Here is a 19,716-nt window from a genome sequence, read left to right as displayed (position 1 = left end):
CATTGGGTTAAAGTGATTGCTGCCTCAGCCTTACTTGATGTGAAGTTATAGTCCGATGGTAGTCAATACGACGATTAATAAAAAGTAACTTTTAACATCATACATTAGTGCAAATATCATAAAAATTCCTTACAAATATTCCTAAATCAGCGACACAAAATCTGCGATTTTGATTGCAAAAAAATAAAATAAAATAACACACAAGAACAATCACAAAATCCTGGATGGACTGATCAGTGTGAGAAGATGTTCAATATTATTTAATTTCAACAAACACTTACTGAATGCTGAAACCAACATCTATTTATTGTTATTTTAACAGTTTAATGTGTTTCATCAATGCGTTCTGGCACAACCGGCCCTTTAAGAAGATTCAGATTTTTGATTTGGCCCAAAATAAAACTGAGTTTGACTCCCCTGCTTTAGGTCATCACACTAATTTTAAGATCAAATATTATTACAAATTAAAACCTGCTTTCCTTTAAAAGCAGGTTTTAGAGGAAAATGAGAAAAGACCTGATTCATTGTGGAAAACTAACCGACCCTTAAGGAACTTTGATCCATTCTTCTTTGCAGAATTATTTTCTTATTCACAATAACAAACACTTAGTCAGGTTAGTTTTGCCAAACTCTAAAACTGCTTTATCGTCTGAAACAATTGAGAGAAACCAAAAAAAAAGGAGAAAACAACTGACAGCACATAATTTCCATGTATTAATTGGCTTGCAAAGATTAAATCCCATTTCCTGATCAGAAAAGCAGCAAATGTTGGAGGATTTATTTTTGCCTCCATTTGGCTTGTGGATCATTAATGGTGGCGTCTCGAACTGTTCTTTGACAAAGATGAGACGTTATTGATCTAACAATAACAATGACAGTGGGGAAATTCAGTTGCTAAGAGAATTTAGGGGGGGAAAGTGCTTGGAAACCAGCACAAAACAAACCAAACGACACATAAAAGAAAGAAACAGCTAATCGTCTCAGCCACTTGTTTCCTCCACTGTCGGGAATCAGTAGGTGGAAAATGTTGGGAGCCACAACCTCAGGGAATTTCCATCAGACTGAACCCAGATTTCGATATTGCAGTAGAGACATTATCCTAAAACTATTCACTGACTGGAGCAAAAACATGCCAATATGATCCGTGCCGTTTTAGAAACCCTGTGTGCGACAGATGGACTCAGAAAGGTCTGGCTCTGCTGAGATTTGGTTCATGAACCGTCTTTTGAACAGTTCGTGTCATAATACAACCACCACCGTGCTTTCAGAGCTGGAAAAGGGTTGGCATTCTGAAACCAAAACCCTTATAGTTTTGGTTTCTGTAGACTGTAGACTGCAGCTCTGCAGCATATTTCTGGTTGCCAATAGTTGATAATGATGACACTATTTGGTGTGAGGGACGGCTTTATTTCGAGGTTTACCAGGGTTCCTCTCCGACCTCAAGCTGTTACACAACATGCTCCTGGATTGAAGCTTTTTGATTTAGTCCCAGGAAAAACGTGAGTCAACCGAAGTTTGCTCCACTTGTGCTCCATCTCTCTGACTGCACATTGGCGGAGGAAAAACTTTGAACCAATTACCTCCAACAGTTTTTGGGACTCTTCTACGATTCTTGGAAGTTCATTTTGCTCGAGGGAACGATAAAAACACGCTGCAAAGATCACACTCTCTTTAGCTCAACATGGCTGGGTCCGATCTGCTTTTAAAAGCCCATTTAGTTTGTTTCATCTTGTCGGGACTTACGTGAAACGCAGACATTTAGGCGTTATGCAGAAATACAGAACATTTTACGATTAGAGAAAACTCTTAAAGGGCACAAAGTATGATCCGATCCCATTATACACCACCTTCATACGGTTGGTTTCTTAGAATGCATTTTACCAGCTTCACTCAGGGTTTATTCACGGAAAGAGTCGCATTGACGCCAGAAAATGTCAGATTGAACTTCCTGCCAGCAGCAGTTAAGCGTCTTTGCAGACATCAGTCAGAAGAAATGCTCCGTTCTGCTGCTTTGGTTTTGTGTTTTTTTTTTTTTTTTTTTGTTAAAACCTCAAAGAAAACACAAATTTAAACAAATAGGAATTTGTAAGTCACAATCTCGTCCAGAAGATATCATGTGATGCACTGAGCTGGAAAGTGAATCAGACTCTTTATGTCCATCAGTTCGTTTTCCAGCAAAAAACAAAAACTCCTCTGGAGCCAAATAGTTTTAATCTGGTGTAGGAAGGAGGAATGCTGCCATCTGGTGGATACGGAGTATATTTCAAATATTTAATAAATGTTGCAATCGTTTCTGTTTCTCCCCATAAACAACAAAAACAAAAAATGTACACGGCCACTTGTTACAAAACAGACAGCATTTATTTAAAGAATATTGAACAATCGGCTTCTAACTCTTGGATTTCTTCATCAACAGCTTTCCTTTGGGTTTGAGTAAAAGAGACTTTCTGTGCTCCTCCGTTCGTCTGGCCTCCTCCTGCTTCTTGTTCCAGGCTTCTACTCCATGATCCACCTCCGAGTTCAGCATCACGATGCGCCTCTGAGGAGAGACGGCGCAGAACCGATGAGTGCGAAGGTCAAATTAAACAGCAGCAAGTAAGAGAAACTTTAATAGTGATGCTCACAGCTAATGTTTCTTTCTCTTGTCTTCTCCTAATCTGGCCTTTCAGAGGAGGTGCCGGACGTCCGTCTGTCAGCAGAATGATCAAGTTGAGCACAAATGGGAAACAGACCAAAGTGAAGCCGGCTTGTCACACGTCAGTCAAGAAGGAGATACAAGAAGAACATATTGGAAAAGGGGCAGAAACTAGAACGGCACGTCATCCGTTCACGGCGAAGCATCATGCAGGACGGATGCTTTTCTTCAGGAGGGACAGTGAAGCTGGTCAGAGTTAATTAGAAGTCGAATAGAACTAAATCAAGACAAAACCTTTAGGAGATTGGGAAAAAAAACTTTAGACTGGTACTTAGGCTCACCTCACAATGTCCTGATACGGTCAGAACTAGAATGAATTGGTTTGTAAAAAACTCTTTATGTGTTGAAATGGAATTGAGAATATGTGATAATATCTGAGCTGAGAAATTGATGTTTACCGATGTTCTCAGTCTGTCCTGACTGAGGCAAAGCTTTTTTTTTTTTTGCGTGGAGAAATTGCTCTAAAAAGTCAGACTCTAGACATACAAGCTGGTAGAGAAAAGCCTGGCAGCCATAACTGCAGCAGAAAGCAGTTCTATAAAAGTACTGACTCAGGGAAGTGAACACGAAAACAGTTCACAGATTGTATCCGGAAAAAAATTAAATAAGACCTAACTTCTGCTCTGCTGCATAAAACTCCAATAAGATACAGCTCTGGAAAAAAAATTAAAAGACCACTTTAAAGGATCAGTTTCTCTGATTTTACTCTTTATAGGTTTATGTTTGAGTAAAATAAATGTTGTTCTTTTATTCTATGAACTATTGACAGCATGTTTCTGATATTACAAGCAAAGATTTTGTATTTATTTGCAGAAAATGAGAAATGGTCAAAACAACGAAAAACATGCAGTGCTTTCAGACCTCAAATAATGCAAAGAAAACAAGTTGATATTCATTTAGAAACAACAAAACTAAAGTTTTAACTCAGGAAGAGTTCAGAGATCAATATGAGGTGGAATAATCAGGAGGTTTTCAATGGAGTTCAGTGCAGTGGGCTCTTCATTTTTTTCCAGAGCTGAATATTGAAGTTTGCAATTGTAACAGGACAAAAGCATGAACACTTTTCCAAGGCTTTGGAAATCCAATAATTCCCTTTACTTGCATAGCTGTGGCTGAGTGACTGCTACTTGAAATGTTTAATAACAACATTAGCTTACAGTAAAATTAATATTAATTCATTTTAAAACACTAAACAATGATTTATGTGTATTGAAATTGCTGACTTCCAATATACATAAATCACCGCTTGTTCTTCGTTCCAGTTCTTTCTCGATCCCACAAAAGTGTAATTTTGGTTCAGAGCCCAAAATTGCAGATGTGCACAGTAGCAAAGGAAGCAGCTTTCATTTGACACACAGTGATGCGTTCAGCTCCGTTTAGCACAACAAAACAGTGATAATAAAGTACCTTCAAAAGACCAGTCAGGCAGATCTGTCATGGGTCCGTATTCTGTCCCACTTCTGGCCAGACCGTGTCTGCAAGCACAAGCACACAAATAACTAAACACAACTAATCCTAGGTACAGAAAATGTCTTAAATATTATTGCAAAGAAACTAAATTGGTGATGAGACTGAATCCACAGGTGTCAACAGACTAACATTAGGTTTTCAGACTAAAGCCAGCACAGAAAAATTCGTACCTAATCTAGATATTTTGTGTACCTATCAAGTGGTGTTTTAAACGAGTTTCAAAACGATATTACAAAGCAGTTTTGTGGCCGAATTTTGTTAAACCTGTCGGTAAATGTAGTGAACTGGGTAAAGAAAGACATTGTTAAATGTTGGTGAAGATCTGAACATGTCCTCTTTAAAAATGAGGGAAATTTCAATGAAGTTTGGCAGAGGCTGCACAACTTACTCTAGCCTCCATTTTTGTCCAGCTTGTACTCCACATGTGGAGCTGAAGTGTCTTCCTGAAAGTTTCAGGGCTTCGAAAAGAACAAGAAGAAACCAGAATCACCAAATTAAAACCATTTACAAACTGTTTTTTTTTTAAAACACAAATCAGCAGAAGCTTGCTGTCAAACGGTTAGCACCGACGTTAGCATTTGCAGTTAACCAGCACTGTTGGTAGATAATAGTAGAAAAAGAAACGAGCGATAAGCAAAACTGTTTACGGTTACAAAACTCTTCTTTCAATATTGGGCTGACAGTGGATACGAGAGACTTAAAGTTCAACCTCTGTCTCACCTGAACAGCACAAAGTCCTGATGGGCGCCGCCATGTTGCCTGTACTACTCAGTACCGACCAGCAGAGGTTGCTAAAGACTCGCTCTTGTCCTATTTGTCAATTTCACGTCATCAAAACGGAGAAAAATAAATCGGTTGTATCAATATCTGTATTGTCCTTTTGTTACTGTTTACATAATTTGTCTTCGGTTCCTGCCTGACTTATGTTCTTAGTTTGAACACATTTTCAGTCAAATCAAACAATTTCATGACATAATTTTACCCCAAAATAATCTCATTCTTGTTGTTTTTCTTTACTGATTTATTGTTTTTACTCTTTGCATTCTTTTAGTATCTACAATATTTGGTCTCATTCCAAAATCGTACCCTGTAAATATAATTACATCTTTCATATACCTATGTTGAGAAACAGAGGTTCACGTACACTCATCCTGGGCATGGATTTCTTTAATAATTATTGGCCCACAATTTAGCATTTGAACCATTTTTTTACACAACAAGGAACTTCAACGATTGTTTTTAAAAACTAGAATTGTGTGCAAAAGTTTGCATCTGCACACAAATTCAAACTGTGCATTGAGAATATTGAATAAGAATAATAGTAGTCTGTTTTATCTGTTTCAAAGCCAATTCTGCATGGTTTCTCTGCTTCTCACTAAGGGAAATTTACATAAAAACAATAAATTAAATTCAAACATACTCAAATACAAATTCCTTCAAGCCATAGGTTGTATATTCATCCCACTGAAAGACGAAAATAACAGCTCCAATACATCACCAAATGGCCAAACTCGATGTCGTGTTCGTGTTGATGAAGTGAACATTCAAACTTTTGTCCACAACCTTAGATGAACGTCCTACTTTTTTCAAATGTAGATCAAATGTTCTTCTGAGAAGACTGAACTTAAAGACACACGAAGAAAACGCTGCTATTCTGACGCCTGGGTGTTTTTTTTAATAACAGAAAACACAACAACTGTGTGTTTTTTATCACATGTAGACCTATGTAGATGATTCATATATATATGAATCATATATGTAGACCTATATGATTCAACACTGTCTGTGGTCACAATCTGACAATCACAGTTAAACCAGATCTGGCATCTGCCTCAAACATGTCAGTCGTCTCATTAATACAATGTAGAACCAGTAACTCTGAACATGGTGTGTGCCACGTCTATGGTTATTTTCTTATCAGTAAATCAGCTATGAATGTACCTGCGTTTAACAAGCAAATCCACCTATTTTACTACAGCCGTTAACATTAAACACACGCTGCATTTTCTTAGACAAAAGTTGGAGAAATTACTGGGGGAAAAATCTGATATCTGTTCCTTGCATGTTATTGCAGTACGTTTGCTGACCTTATGGATGTCATTGACATTTATACTTGTGAACATATTGAAACATCAGTCGAGAAGTGAAAGCTGAGTCCGAAATGTTTTTTTTTTAAATGGACAATAACCCTAAACATACTGCAAAATTAACTCCCATTTGGCTTGGGATTGAAAGCCTAATATTTTGGAGTGGCCTCAGAAACTATGTCCCATAGAAAGGTTCAAGACAAATAGAAATAATTTAGGCAGTCCTGACTGAGCTAAAACATTAAAAGTTTAGTCTGATTTAAAGAGGCTGTGGTTCTTTTGGTACTTTGTTTGGAGTTTAAATGCATGTGGAAGTTATTAAAATGGCAAGTTTTCTTTTTGATTGACAATCTGCAATATGAATGCCTCGTTCAAAACCCCCAACATTCCTACTGGTAACTTTGATTATGAAAGGGTGTGTGGTTAAATTGTGCGTGCATAACCACCCTTTGAAGATAATTAGAGAACTACTGGCAGGTGGAAGAAGCTGTACTTCATCTGCAAATATTACGTTCCTGAGTGAATTGTGCTGGGACAATAACTGACAGAGGTCTGTCGCTCCCGAAGCTCTTCAAAGCGCTGTTTTTGAATGAGCAGCTCCGGGACTAAGCCCTGAAGAATTTCTCTGTTAGCTTTTCAGACAAGTTCCCACTCGCAGCCCGGGGAGGAACGCCTAAGCCGGCAGAGGCTGCCGCTGCCTCCCCGGTGAACCGCAGGCCCGTTCTGGAGGGGGGCTCCGGGGACACGGGGAGCCAACGGGTCTATTCAAACACGCCAGGCCGGACACGGTTTCACTTTATCGGCCCTCGCTGAGTTATGGTGTGTCCGCTAACTGCCACCAAACGGCCGGAATCGGGCCTGACTAATGCCGGGTGGCCCTCACACAGTGGCGGGATGTTTACTCTGAATCGTCCTTGGAGAACTCAGACACGCCGCAAAAATCCACCAGCCCCATCACGCCCCGCTGTGTCCCTGCGCGCATTCCACAGCCTGGTCTTATAAAGTAGTCCCGTTGCCTAAACAACGCCATGTCTCTGGGGAATCACATTCAAATCGCGTGTCTTTTTAAATTAATAAGCTAAACAGGAAGAGTTACATTTTGAACCTGTGTTTTTTATTTAGTTTGTTTTTTTGTTTTTTACATTTATTACAGGTTTAAGACTATTTCAATTGAAATGTCTACCATGGTTGCTCTAAACTTGAAGTAAAAACCCACATGACTTGTATAATAAACAACTTAGAATAAATATATTGTGTATTTTGTTTATTAGATGAAGAATTGGAAATACTCACAACAATGTAGTGTAAAGTGACAGTGTGCCATGTTTAACAACAATTTAAGAAATTAAGTGAAATGTAAATAAGTAACTTCTCAACAAGAAACTTTACCGGAACATTCAGGGAACATCCACAAACAGTTCAATCCACCAGCCCCAATCTTTATTTAAAAAAAAAACATAAAGATTGCAAAGTGTATAACTCTCAGGGAACTTCCAATGGAGGGTTAACAATTAGAGAATATTTCCTGTATGATATCTAAAATATAGAACTTTTTCTAACTTTTAGAAAACCTTCATAGGATATTCCCTTGGAGTTCTCCAAAGCTTATTTTCAATACTGACAGATAATTTTTCCAAAGATCCCTTCAATGTTTACTACAACTCTAATATTGCAACCTTAGAGGAACATGTCGGGAATATTTTCTGAAACTTCTTTGGACGTTAGCTTAGTACAATGGCGATTGAATGTCTTCAGAAGGTTGTTTGCAACTTTCAAAATGTAAGGACCTTCAAATAACTTTTTCTCAAAGTCTCCTTGAAATTTAGGTTTAGCATTGACAAGGCAACCATCTCAATGCTTTGCAACTTCCCAAAAGGAACCTTTAGATAACCTTGAGGAAAAACTTCCTTAGATGTTCCCTAAAAGAAGATAGTTTGTACATTTCCTCCAAATTTGACCTTCTGGGAACTGTTGCTGCTTAGAGGTTCCCAGAAGGCTATATGTGACCTTCATTCTGTTTGGAGACCTTTATCAAAAAGTACCTTAAGGTTCCTTTTAACATTAACATCCATCCATCCACCCATCCATCCATTTTCTGTACACCCTTGTCCCTTAGAGGGGTTGGGAGGGCTGATCCCAGGCCGGGAATCGAACCCAGGACCTTATTGCTCCAAGGCAACAGGCAACAGTGCTACCAACTGCACCACTGTGCAGCCCTGTTAACAATCAATAAATGTTAAATTTAAGAAAATGTCTGCATCAGTGGATGGAAAAGCTTTTTCCTTCAAGTAGAGTTGTTTAGAGAAAACCAACGAATGTCAAAGCAAGGGATCTAATTGTTTAAAACATAAGTTTCTTATATTACAGTTAATCGCTGAACCCATAACCAAGACAGCAGAAAATAGTTCCATGAGGTAAACAAAGCCCCAATGTTTTTTTATGGTGGTCTGGCTTGGCAGTTATTTTGTACTTTGAAATGAGTCAATAGGCCACATATCCTGAGATGAATCACAATCATAGCATTAGCCGTGAAGCAATGAGCTCTCGGATGGCTGCTTGTTTTCCAAATGCAAAGCCAAGATAAACAAAGATGAACATACAACCAGTAAACCTACTAGGATACCTCTTCTCAAGTTATTTACAAAGATGAATCAGTTAAAAAAAAGAGAATTTTCTATCAAATTAAAGGACAGTTTGAAAAATACAATGGTTTCTTTTTTCTTTCCACTTTTAGCTAACGGTGATTCCTTTATTTTTAGCACAGATTTTCCCTTTTCTCTCTATTCCAGCCACAAGTTTGTAGCTCAGCTACACCAAGTATAAGTAAGAGACAGTTTATATATAATTTCAACAAATGAACAACTCATCATATTGACTTTAAAGATTAGTTTGGAAGTAATGAGAGGCGCAGTGTCTCATTACTTCCACCTTCTCTAGACCTCTATCAGGGGAGAGACATGGGCCATTGAAGCTCATTTAAAATGGCACAGACTAGAGAAAGTACCTTGTTTTATATGCTAAACAATTAATAACTCAATCAGCTTCACCTATTCACATTCTCTAGAAAGTTTTGGGAGTGATTGAAGAAGCACAGATGTAAAGTTTTGAGTATGCGGAGCCTAATAAGTGTCACTGTGCAAAGAAAGAGAAACAAATTATCTCGGGGCGGCCCATTACTTCTGTAAACTCAACACATAGATGTGTAATAGCTATGGTGGTATGGCAATGATAAAATAGAAGATATCACAACACCATGTGTAAAACAAAAATCCTCTATAACTCTTAAATGACCTGCTTTAAAATTGAAAACAAATCTCAGCTCATCATTGTGGTAAAACACTTAAATATTTACTGACATGGGGAATATTATTAAAACAATGAGAGCCATTGGAGCGAGTTTTTTTTTTTTTTTTTACTTCCTGTTCACAATTTGAAGTGACTTGCCATATTTCTTTCTTCTCTGTGTTTTTATTTCATCCCGGCACTTGTTGGGCTCCGTAAAAAGGTGTTCCGGCGTGCTGGGGGGGAGAACGAGCCGCCGCTGATAAAAGAACAATGCGCGTCAATTTGCACGAAACAACATAACGGCATTTTGAGATCATTGCTTCACAATAAAATCAATCACGCTGGGGGAAAGTTGAAACAAAAACATAGGACCTGAGATATTGTCTGTATTTTTGGCGTAATAATGATTTGACACTATTTTACATGCAAAGTTAAATGGAGTTTAACTCGTTTCCCCGCGCTTTCAAGTGTTTCAAGCTAAATGCCGTTCAAAGGGTGTTTACTTTGAAAAGCTGTAACCGGAAATACCTCTCTGTGTTGCGGCTAGCAAAAACTAAGTGCAAAAAGGAGGGGGAGGTAAGTTATTATTTGAGGGGAAAGAAAGAGACAAAGTTGTTGGACTACGCGGTGCTCACGGGGAGGGATTTTATTTATCTGGACCGACTCGTTTTAGCTCAGCACCGGTCTGCTGCGAGGCTGGGAGTAACGGAGCGCCGGTTCAAATCGTTCCTGTTTCTCTGCCCAAACTTCTCTGCTACCAACACCGAGTCCCGAACTGGATCCCTTTTCTTCTTCTTCTTCTCTCCCTTTGAATCGGGAATGATTAAACCAGCCGAATCGGAGCCGAGCCGAGCGGATGGACGGACGTACGGACGGAGTCCAGCCAGCGTCCCGTGTGTATCTTTTCTGTTCCCCTCTCTTTAAAGCCAATGTAATGTTACTGTGAGCACATGAGATGAACGGCAGACGTCGGCCGAGTCGACTATCTGAGCACAAACGGGTTTATTTTCTCGTCTACACTGGACCCACATGAAGAGGCGACGGTCCGCATCCTGCTGAACCTCCCCGCTTTGTGTTTTCAAAGAGAAGAGAAAGAAGGTGGACACTGGGAAGACTTTGCTGGAGTGGATTTCAGAGAGTCGGAAGTCTTACAGATGTGGAGGGTCGACAAAGGAAGCCCTCCATAGGTCACAACGAAGTGTCCATGTTTGTCTTATTTCCTGGCTGGACTGGCTTGAATTCTTTGTGTTTCATGTCCACGGAGCCTACCTGTGTCTGTGGGTTTTCCACACGTGGACTTAAATCATGTTAAACTCTTGAAATGTCTTAAGAAATTATTAATTTTTTTTTATTTATCAGCTTTATATTTATTTCGTGTATTGAAGTTGTCCTTGTGATTTCAAGAATATTTCTTTTTTTTTTTTTTTTTTAAACCCATCTTTTTAGAGTTTGATTCAAATCATTTCAAGTGTAGCCCTATTAGGGCATCTTTTGTTCTGCTGTACATCTCCCTCACACTGTATCTGAGTTATTGCTCTGTAGCATAAAGGAAGACACTGTAACTCTGGAGGCTCCCATCATGGACCGGCCTATAAGCAAGCTGCTGGGGAAGCTGAAGCTCACCGACGCGGGCAGCGTGAAGTTCAATAGCTCCAAGAAGAAACACGACTCCGCCAACAACAACAGCAACACCAACATCTCTGGAGCGTCTGCTCCCAGCTCCGCGGCCGCCTCGCCCTCCAGGCCCGCCCAGTTCTCCACCACCAGCGACGCGGGAGTCCCGGCGACACCGTCTTCCTCCACGCTGGGCGCCGATGGGGAGCAGCCGCTGCATCCCTCCACCTTGGCACAACTGAGGCGGCCCTCCTCCCAGCAGCGAGCCTCCTGCTACCTGACGGACAGAGTGGAGGCCCACCTGGGCCTGAGCCCTGATGCTGACCCCGTGGGGGCGCTGGGCTCCAAGGCCTCTCTCAACCAGCGGCGCTACTCGCTGGAGCTCCAGCAGCTGGTCAGGCGGCAGCAGCTCCTGTCCCAGCCGCCGCCCCACTCCGTCCCGCTGCTGTACCCTGCTGCTCAAGGATATGGGTCCGCTCCCAGAGGGGGGTCGGCCGAGCAGGGCTACAACTCTGAACCCGAGAGGCACAAGCGCTTCTCCCTGCAAGAGGCCCTGCTGTACAAGCGCCTCAGCACCGGGGGTGAAGTGTTGGACAACCCCAGACCCGCTTCCCTGTCCCATCCGCCCCATCGCCCCTCTGATATACCTGGAGGGGGGAACATGGGTTTGTTTTACCCGCCCGGTCCCACCCTGAGCCCGTGTTCGTCGTTCAGCCTGCAGGAGTCGGTGCTGGTCAGCCCCAGGTCCAGCTTCGCCTCCAGCACGGCCAGCGGCGGGGGCGGGGGCAGCCCCATAGGGAGCCGCTGCAGCAGCAACAGAACCAGCGGCATCAGCTTGGGCTACGACACCCGCTACTCTGTTTCCGTCCAGCAGCAGCCCATGCAGGCTGGAGGTTTTGCGGCGGGGTACGGGGCTCCAGGCAGAGCCGGGGTCACCGCCGCAGAGGCCTGGACTCAGTACCTGGAGGGAGGGGGCCGCCCTGGGCCATACGACAGCCGCCACTCCTACCCACCTGCGGTGGGAAGCCCGGCGGCGGCCTGCTACCAGGGAGGCCACGATTGGTGGGAGGACAAGCAGGGGGCGAGAGGGAAAGAGGCGGCCCGGTACTCGGACCTGCCCGGAACCCGCTACCAGGAGGAGCTGACCCGGCTTCTCCTGAGGGATGCTGCCCGAGAAGGAGGAGGGCTGCTGGAAGGCCTGAGGCTGAAGGATCAGCCTCTACCCTCACTGGGGACGGCATCAGCCACCGGGCCGGTCCGACCTCAGGAAGACTCCGGTGCAGCTGGAAGAGAGACGGCGGAGAACCGGCAGGAGTTCTTTGGTGAGCATATTTTTCAGCTCAAGTTTTGAGGTACTTAGTAGGATGAGACATGACGATATTTCAGTGTTGTTAACTGGAGATGCACGATATATCGGCACTAACATCGGTATCGGTATCTTTTTTTTGTTTGTGTTTTTTTTCCTGGTGCATTCAAAACACCAGAAAAAAAAATCTTCCTTCAGAAAAAAAGTGAAAGTTGGGATCTCAGGCCTGAAAGAAAAAATTGGCGGTCTGCATTGGCCAGGAAATCTCAGATCGGTGCAACTCTAGTCAAACCACAGCCCCAGTTTTAGCCACTGTTCCCAGAATCGTGTGTTGGGTCATCCAGCGTCTGCCTTTGCCGTGTTATTACTGCCGTCTGGTGTCGGATCACAGGTTTCCCTCTAAATGAAGGGGTTGCATGGAGAGATGGACAGATTAATAGCTGAATCAGCATATTGGCTCGCTGGATGGTGCCGCAGAAACCTGCAGAGACTTGCAGGGTCAGAGCGCATCGAGCGCAAGGAAAGAAAAGAAGCGATCGGGCTTCAGAAAACGACTCCAGACAAATGGAGATGAAGTCAAATATGTAAAAAAAAAAATAGGGGGAGGAAATGAAACACAAAAACAAAGTCAAAGTAGCACATGAGTGATTTTTCAAGCTTTTGTGTGACTTTAAAGATGAGGCAGGTGTAGCAAATTCACCGCGGCGTCTGCGTTTCCACTGCGCCGAATCCTCACAGCTTTTATGTGACAAAACATTCCTCTGTAACACAAATTACATGCTTCCATATAAAGACAGCTCTGGCCATTACTGAGTCACACAAGATTAAGACTCAGCCTTCCTCTGTCTGTGTGGTTTTTTTTTTCCTGTGGCAGGGTGTGTTTCGCCCACCTCGAGTGACTTTAGGCCACAGCAATGCAGTTAGAGTTTGTGTGTGTGTGTTTAACGCAGCCTTGGCGTGTGCAGGGGCGGGGTGCTGCAGCCTGTTTTTCTGCTCAGGTATGTGTGCCCAGAGGGGACATCCAACACTGTGCTGCGCCGGGCCACTGAAGACAGACGCTCTCTCACACACACACACACACACACACACACCTGCGGGAAAACTCCCCTCTTCAGCTGAAACAGAAAGTGGAAATAGAAAAAAGGCAGAACTAATTTAAGCGTCCAGTTTGATTCACTCCCCCCCCCTGAGCATTTTCAGTCCGCCACGTCACAACCACGTTTTAATTTTCGATTCTGCGATCGATCAACAAAAAGTAGCGCCGCGCAAAAAGATTTATTTATTTTTGTCAATAACATCTGAAAAGTGTGGTGTGCATTTTTACTCTGCCCCACTTGAGCTCAAACTCTACAGAAGCACATTTTGTTGTGATTGCAGCTAAAAGTCTCTACCAGCTAGAAATTTTTTTTTTGGACTGCTCTTCTTCGGACTTTGACTAGGCCGCTCTAACGCTTGAATGCTCTAATGTAGCTTTCTGGCTGTAAGTTTAGGGTCTCGAGTCTTTTGCAAACTCTGGCTGGTTTTCATCAGATTATCCCCAGAGCATGATGCTGCCACTACCGTGTTCAGAATGCCAGACTTCCCCCTCATATGAAATCTTACATTTGGGCCAAAAATGTGATTTTTTTTTTTTTTTTTTTGCTGGTAATCGGACCAGAGTTTCTGCTTTCAAACGTTTGCTGTGTTGAATTAAAATAAAAAAGACTTAAAAACATAATTTACCTCCCCACTTCTTAGCTTTTTTTTAAAATAAGGTATAATTTTTCATCCCTATATACAGTTATTCTCTACTTTTTAAAAAACATTAAACGTGACAAAATGGAGTATAAATACCTTTCCCAACCGCTGCACCTCATGCGCTTCTTTTTCGTCTCACTGTTGCGTGTAGCCATTTGGGGCATATTTAAAGTTTCAGCTACCACCTTTTGGGGTTTTTTTTTTTTTTTTTTTTGGCTTTGGCACAGCCTCGAGTTTCCTCTAAGACATCAAAGAGGCGGTGTGAAGCCCAAAGCAGCAGCAGTGAGGAGGAATTCCTGATTTGTGTGGCACTCCCTCAACCACATGAGAAGCAGGAGGGAAAAGCGCTCAGTGCCGCCCGTAAATAGATCACAGGAAGGAGTGACTGTCGGACCACCGGCGGCCTCTGCTTCACGTTTTACACGCTGCCGTAAGACGCGGCGCCTCTTCCGACAGGAGGAAACCGACTTTTGGGTCATCTTGACCGAGAAAAGTCGATATTTATTTATTTAGAGTTTTTGCTGCGTGGATAATTGCCGAAGGCTTTCAGTTTAATCAGTTACAGAAACGGTTCTGGCGTGTTGGGTACCAGTACTTTTAGACTCCAGTTTTGTCCACATTTCAGCCCATAATCTAGAGTAGGTTCAAGAATTCACAGATGGTTTTTATTCCTCTTCACCAGCGGCAGTGAAACAAGCCCCCAGCATCATAGTGCCACTGCCGTCTCGTCATTGTACACTGTAAAAACAAAATCTGAAGTATTTTTGGTTTCTGGTTCAAATATCTTAGTACACTTGAAATAAGACTAACTAACTTGAAAGTGACTTTTCAGCAAGATGTAGAAGCTCGTTCTAAGTCTATAGTTAATTTTGACTTAATATTCATGTTTTGTTTAAATGTACTAGTTCCACACGCAGATTATTCTACTTAAAGCTGGTACTTTTTCCATCAGTATTAAGAATTTATTGACTTGAGCTCCTACATCTTGCTGAAAAGTTACTTTTAAGTTAGTTTTGTCTTATTTCAAGTGCGCTAAGATATTTGAGCAAGAGACTAGACCAAAAATACTTGGTAAGATTTTGGGTTTTTGCAGTGTAGACTGAGAGAACAATCCTCGTCTCATGTGGGTATAAAACCTTTCTCATTTGAGCCCAGTTCAAGGGTCAAACTTTAGAAAAGGGGCTTCGTTTGTTGCTTGGTAACATCACTGTACAGGTTAACGTAACGCCGGCCTCCCTGTAGACGGTGAATCTGGTTCTCGCATAATTTTCCCCGTCGTCTAACGGGGCATCGGCCGCAGCTGAAGGTCCGATTGGCGAGATGAGCAAGCCTCCGCTACACTTGGGGGGGGGAGAGAAAATTTGATCTGGATTCATGAAAAATGAACAAGTTCTAGTCACTTTCTGGCTCCTGGAGCGAATTGAAGAAGCCCTGTCATTATAAACATCCCAAATTGCTCTAAATGTGAGGGTATGAATAAAACTCAAAGGGTCGGTCTTAAGCTCCAAACTCCTGGAAGAAAGAGCGCTCTATTCTGAGAGCGGGATCCGGCGGAGTTTCCCCTTTAATAACAGACACACGAGTGGATGAGCAAACAGCCTGGCATGGGGAGCCGGGCTTCAGCTGCGTGAAAATCCCCTAGGTGGTGCGAACGAGAGGATTTACAAGTGTTGACAGTGTGTGTGTGTGTGTGTGTGGAGCTGGATTTCAGGACACATCCTCCTGGAATGCTGTCGTAAACAGGAGCTGCCACTAAACGCCTGTTTGTGACCACTGTGTGTGTGTGTGTGTGTTTTCTCCCCTGAACCCACCGTAGGTACCTGTGTGAAGTGTGGGAAAGGTGTGTACGGGGCTGATAACGCCTGCCAGGCTCTGGATCACCTCTATCACACTCGCTGCTTCACCTGCGTCTCCTGCGGTGAGTCTCGTCTCCTGCAGAGTCGGCGCCACGCCCTTCGTTAATAGATCCCCCTCCTCCCTCTCTTTTTTTCTAAATGAAAAAATGTGACCCCTCTGCAGGTCGCACCCTGAGAAACAAGGACTTCTACAATGTCAACGGCTCTGTGTACTGTAAAGAGGATTACATGGTGAGAGCTGAGGTCGAGATGTGTTTTGACACCTTTGGAGTCGGGATGAACTCTAATCTCTTGTTGCTTTTTTTAATTACAGTTTTCGGGATTCCAGGCGGCTGCTGAGAAGTGTAGCGTGTGTGGTCACCTCATTCTGGAGCAGGTGAGACATTTCCACGCTCACACCCAGGGACGATTATGTCAGATTTAAAGAAAATCCCACCCAAGCTCCACCAATCTTGCGTTGGGTAACTTTTTTTCTTTTTTCTTTTTTTTTCCCTACGATGACTTTACACATCCCCTCGTTTCCCACAATTCCCTTTGAAGCCATTCTCCTGGGGACGGAGAAATGCGCTGACGTCTCTCTGTTGCCACTTCTTTGGCTTCCCACGATAAGATTTGGCCTGGAATGTTTGCCTTGGCTTTTCGGTAAATAAAGACTTAAGGCTTGTCAGTGATTATCTGCAGACTTTTTTTTTTTTTTTTAACCTTATATGAACCAAGTCGTGCTTATTAATAGAAGCGCGACTTGTGAGCCACGGGAACCGAACTTCACATGAGGAGTTTGAGGGGCAAAGTGTGAGGAGAGCTGGAGAAGTTTATCTAGAGAGCAACTTTCCTCAGTCTGGACATTTTGGCTTACAGTCTGGAAAATAAAAAAAAAGAATTTCTTTACATTCTTTGTCTCTTATGCGCTGACTTTATCTATACTTCCTTCTTTTATTCTTTCCATAGATCCTTTTTGCCATCCTATTTTTTTTATCCAACTAGATATCTTGCTAGCTAGATGTTTAGCATTAAAAATCTTCAGGAATTCAAGAGTTTGAAAGATAAATGTCTGTCTGTTTTAAAGCTGACCCTCCTTGGATGCATCAGCCCAACGTGACCTTTTCCAGAGTTGCAGCTCAATAACCCTGCAAGAATTTGTACATTGTCGTCTTGCGCAGTAGGGAGCCGTTGGCGTGTTTTGTTCTTGTGCTTCTAGGCTGTGCTGGTATTCTAATAAAGGCTGATAAGAGAATTATCAGCGAAACGGATCTAAACGCAATACGAAGAGGTCAAAAAAAAAGAAGAGATAACTGGACAAATATTCTTCTTCTGCAGTTTTCCCACTGAGGGATAATAAAAGATCGCTCTGTTCTACAGCTTTGCGTAGACTACATCCATCCATCCATGTTCTTACACCCTCGTCCCTAATGGGGTGGGGAGGGGTACTGGTGCCTATCTCCAGCTAACGCTTCGGGCGAGAGGCGGGGTACATTTATAGCGTAGACTATAAATGTAAAATCTAAATGTTACTTAATGTTTGTGTCAAGATCCTGCAGGCTGTCGGGAACTCCTACCATCCCGGCTGTTTCCGCTGCGTGGTGTGCTCCAAGGCTCTGGACGGGGTCCCCTTCACTGTGGACCAGCACAGCAACATCTACTGCGTGGCAGACTACAACAAGTGAGGATCCACGGATTACTGAGCTACTTTCTCCTTTCGGATTTGGAAAAATTGAGAGAGCGAAACCTTTGAGTTGTGCTATATGTTGACCGTTGAGTTTATTGCATTTCCATACTGTATATTTTTATAGTTTTTTCACAGGAGAGATGTATATGTTGAGTTTAATGTTTGGCAGACGTTTCCACAGCAAATAAACTTTCTCCGGTCACATCTGCAGGACTTTTGCTCCAAAGTGCGCTGCCTGTTTGCAACCCATCTTACCGACTGAAGTGAGTAGCCTCTTATCTGTTTTAATGAGTAATCCTTTATCTGCTTTGACCTGGATATCGTTGTAAAGGGCATCATTTTTGCAGCTTTTGTTTTCTCCGTTGTGTTTAGGATTGTAGCCCACAGTAGTTATGGTCATTTTTATGTGTCAAGTTGAGAAATATGTGGAGGACGGGGGGCGAAAAAGCATGAAATAAATGAACCAAGCACAAAGCAGATGTGCTTGTGCTTGCTTAGTGAAGACTTGGGCATTTAAGAAAGCAGCTGTAGTAAACTCTCCACCTGGAATATGAATCATAAGGGGAATATTTGGCATGAAATTGTGAGTTACAAGGTAGCAGCTTAGTCACCCAATATACCGGCACAGTGCCCACGCACTTAAAAGCTCTCTGTGTCGAGCCTACAAGTCGCCCTAGTGGTGAATTACCAATTGTTGCATCAAAAGGGATCCAAACAAAAACATGTCTAAATCATCCTTCTTCTCAAATGGATGGAACACCATTTTACCTGAAAAACTTTATGCTCACAAACGACACCCATCCCATTCCTGTTGGAAAGTTTTGTTTTTTTTTTTTAACAGGAGAACAATGCATTTTTCATTACATTTCTTTCTCTACTGATGATTCAACGCTAATTTTTTTTTTTTGTTTTTACATTTTTGAAAGACTAACATAACAGAATCAATTGAATCTTCAGAACATAAAGCTCAAAATTTCCTAAGTTCATGCAGGTTATCAGTATTCAGGCTACATGAAATGCATGAAGGATTTCCCTGAAGTGAATGCAGACGTTCCAGACATTATTGGAGCTCTTTGTTTTGTTTCCCAGGGCAGCGAGGAGATCCTCAGGGTCGTGTCTATGAACAAGGACTACCACTTTGAGTGCTACCACTGCGAGGTGAGTTATATCCTCCAACAAAGGTTTCCTCCTGACGGTCTCCTTTCCAGGAATTTTGTTATGTAATCGTCAAACGGCTGAGCTGCCTTCCCCTCTGTGTACATTCCTGTCCTTATCTGAGCATTTTTTCTTTTTTCTTCCCCTCTCCCAGGAGTGTGGCAAGCAGCTCTCCGATAAGCCCGGCTCGCAGTGCTTCCCTCTGGACTCTCATCTCCTCTGCCACTCCTGTCACATGAGCAGAGTGTGTGGCACACACAGCGTTCCCCCACACAAGACACACTGATCACGTCGGGCAGCTGTGGATTTCCTTTTCTTAAAGAATCGATCGACGCGTTCTCAGTCTTTCTTGTGCATCTTTTTAAAACGAAACTGCTGACGTCGAGACGTTTCATTTAGTCACATTTCATGTCCTCTGATTGGTCCGTCACATGTGCTGCCTGCTGTACTTTTTGTACCATTACTGTACTATAGTTAAAAAAAAAACAAAGGGAACAAACTACTGCTCTTTAACCCCAGTGTTGCTACTGTTTGCTGTAGAAGAACAAAAGGGATTTTACTGAATTATGTTGTGTATATACATTATGACTAGCAAACTTTTGCACTTAAATTTTGACTTTACTGTACGTTACATGAATCTGTGCAAGCTGAAGAGAAACCATGTTGTCATTTCTGTGTGTTAAGTATTTTTCCATTTGTGCTCAGATTGTGTACTTGCAGATATTGGTCACAATTTCAATAAAAGCAAATGTTAACAGATTTACAGGGAATATCCCTCTGACCTGCAGCAACCCTACACATGTAAATGTGGCCCCTTTCAGAGAGGTGTAAAAAAAAAAAAAGAC

General features: G+C 42.4%; 2 protein-coding genes across 2 annotated transcripts; one reads left to right on the top strand and one right to left on the bottom strand.

Moving 5' to 3' along the window:
- Window positions 1-2,337: 2,337 nt before the first annotated feature.
- On the bottom strand, window positions 2,338-4,991 carry mrpl52 (mitochondrial ribosomal protein L52). Its single transcript, XM_005807216.3, has 5 exons — window positions 4,886-4,991; window positions 4,554-4,623; window positions 4,103-4,170; window positions 2,625-2,689; window positions 2,338-2,539 (listed from the first exon to the last, which is right to left on the bottom strand). Exons 1-5 carry the CDS (start codon window positions 4,917-4,919, stop codon window positions 2,390-2,392), a joined length of 387 nt encoding a protein of 128 aa, XP_005807273.1. The 5' UTR covers window positions 4,920-4,991; the 3' UTR covers window positions 2,338-2,389.
- Window positions 4,992-10,107: 5,116 nt separating this feature from the next.
- Window positions 10,108-19,634, top strand: LOC102228567 (LIM domain-containing protein ajuba). Its single transcript, XM_005807218.3, has 8 exons — window positions 10,108-12,473; window positions 16,011-16,112; window positions 16,214-16,281; window positions 16,364-16,426; window positions 17,580-17,710; window positions 17,928-17,979; window positions 18,806-18,874; window positions 19,026-19,634. The coding sequence occupies exons 1-8, from the start codon at window positions 11,117-11,119 to the stop codon at window positions 19,155-19,157; spliced, it is 1,974 nt and encodes a 657-aa protein (XP_005807275.1). The 5' UTR covers window positions 10,108-11,116; the 3' UTR covers window positions 19,158-19,634.
- Window positions 19,635-19,716: the final 82 nt, after the last annotated feature.

Source organism: Xiphophorus maculatus, chromosome 14, assembly GCF_002775205.1.
Source record: "Xiphophorus maculatus strain JP 163 A chromosome 14, X_maculatus-5.0-male, whole genome shotgun sequence".
Lineage (NCBI taxonomy): Eukaryota > Metazoa > Chordata > Actinopteri > Cyprinodontiformes > Poeciliidae > Xiphophorus > Xiphophorus maculatus.
This window is presented reverse-complemented; position numbering and strand designations above follow the sequence as displayed.

Coding starts and splice junctions, on each gene's coding strand:
- mrpl52 (XM_005807216.3), bottom strand. CDS start 4,919: ATGGCGGCGCCCATCAGGACTTTGTGCTGTTCAG. Junction 4,624..4,885: donor CAGGACTTTGTGCTGTTCAG/GTGAGACAGAGG, acceptor TTCTTTTCGAAG/CCCTGAAACTTTCAGGAAGA. Junction 2,540..2,624: donor AAGAGAAAGAAACATTAGCT/GTGAGCATCACT, acceptor GTCTCTCCTCAG/AGGCGCATCGTGATGCTGAA.
- LOC102228567 (XM_005807218.3), top strand. CDS start 11,117: ATGGACCGGCCTATAAGCAAGCTGCTGGGGAAGCTGAAGCTCACCGAC. Junction 16,282..16,363: donor ACTGTAAAGAGGATTACATG/GTGAGAGCTGAG, acceptor TTTTAATTACAG/TTTTCGGGATTCCAGGCGGC. Junction 18,875..19,025: donor TTGAGTGCTACCACTGCGAG/GTGAGTTATATC, acceptor CCCCTCTCCCAG/GAGTGTGGCAAGCAGCTCTC.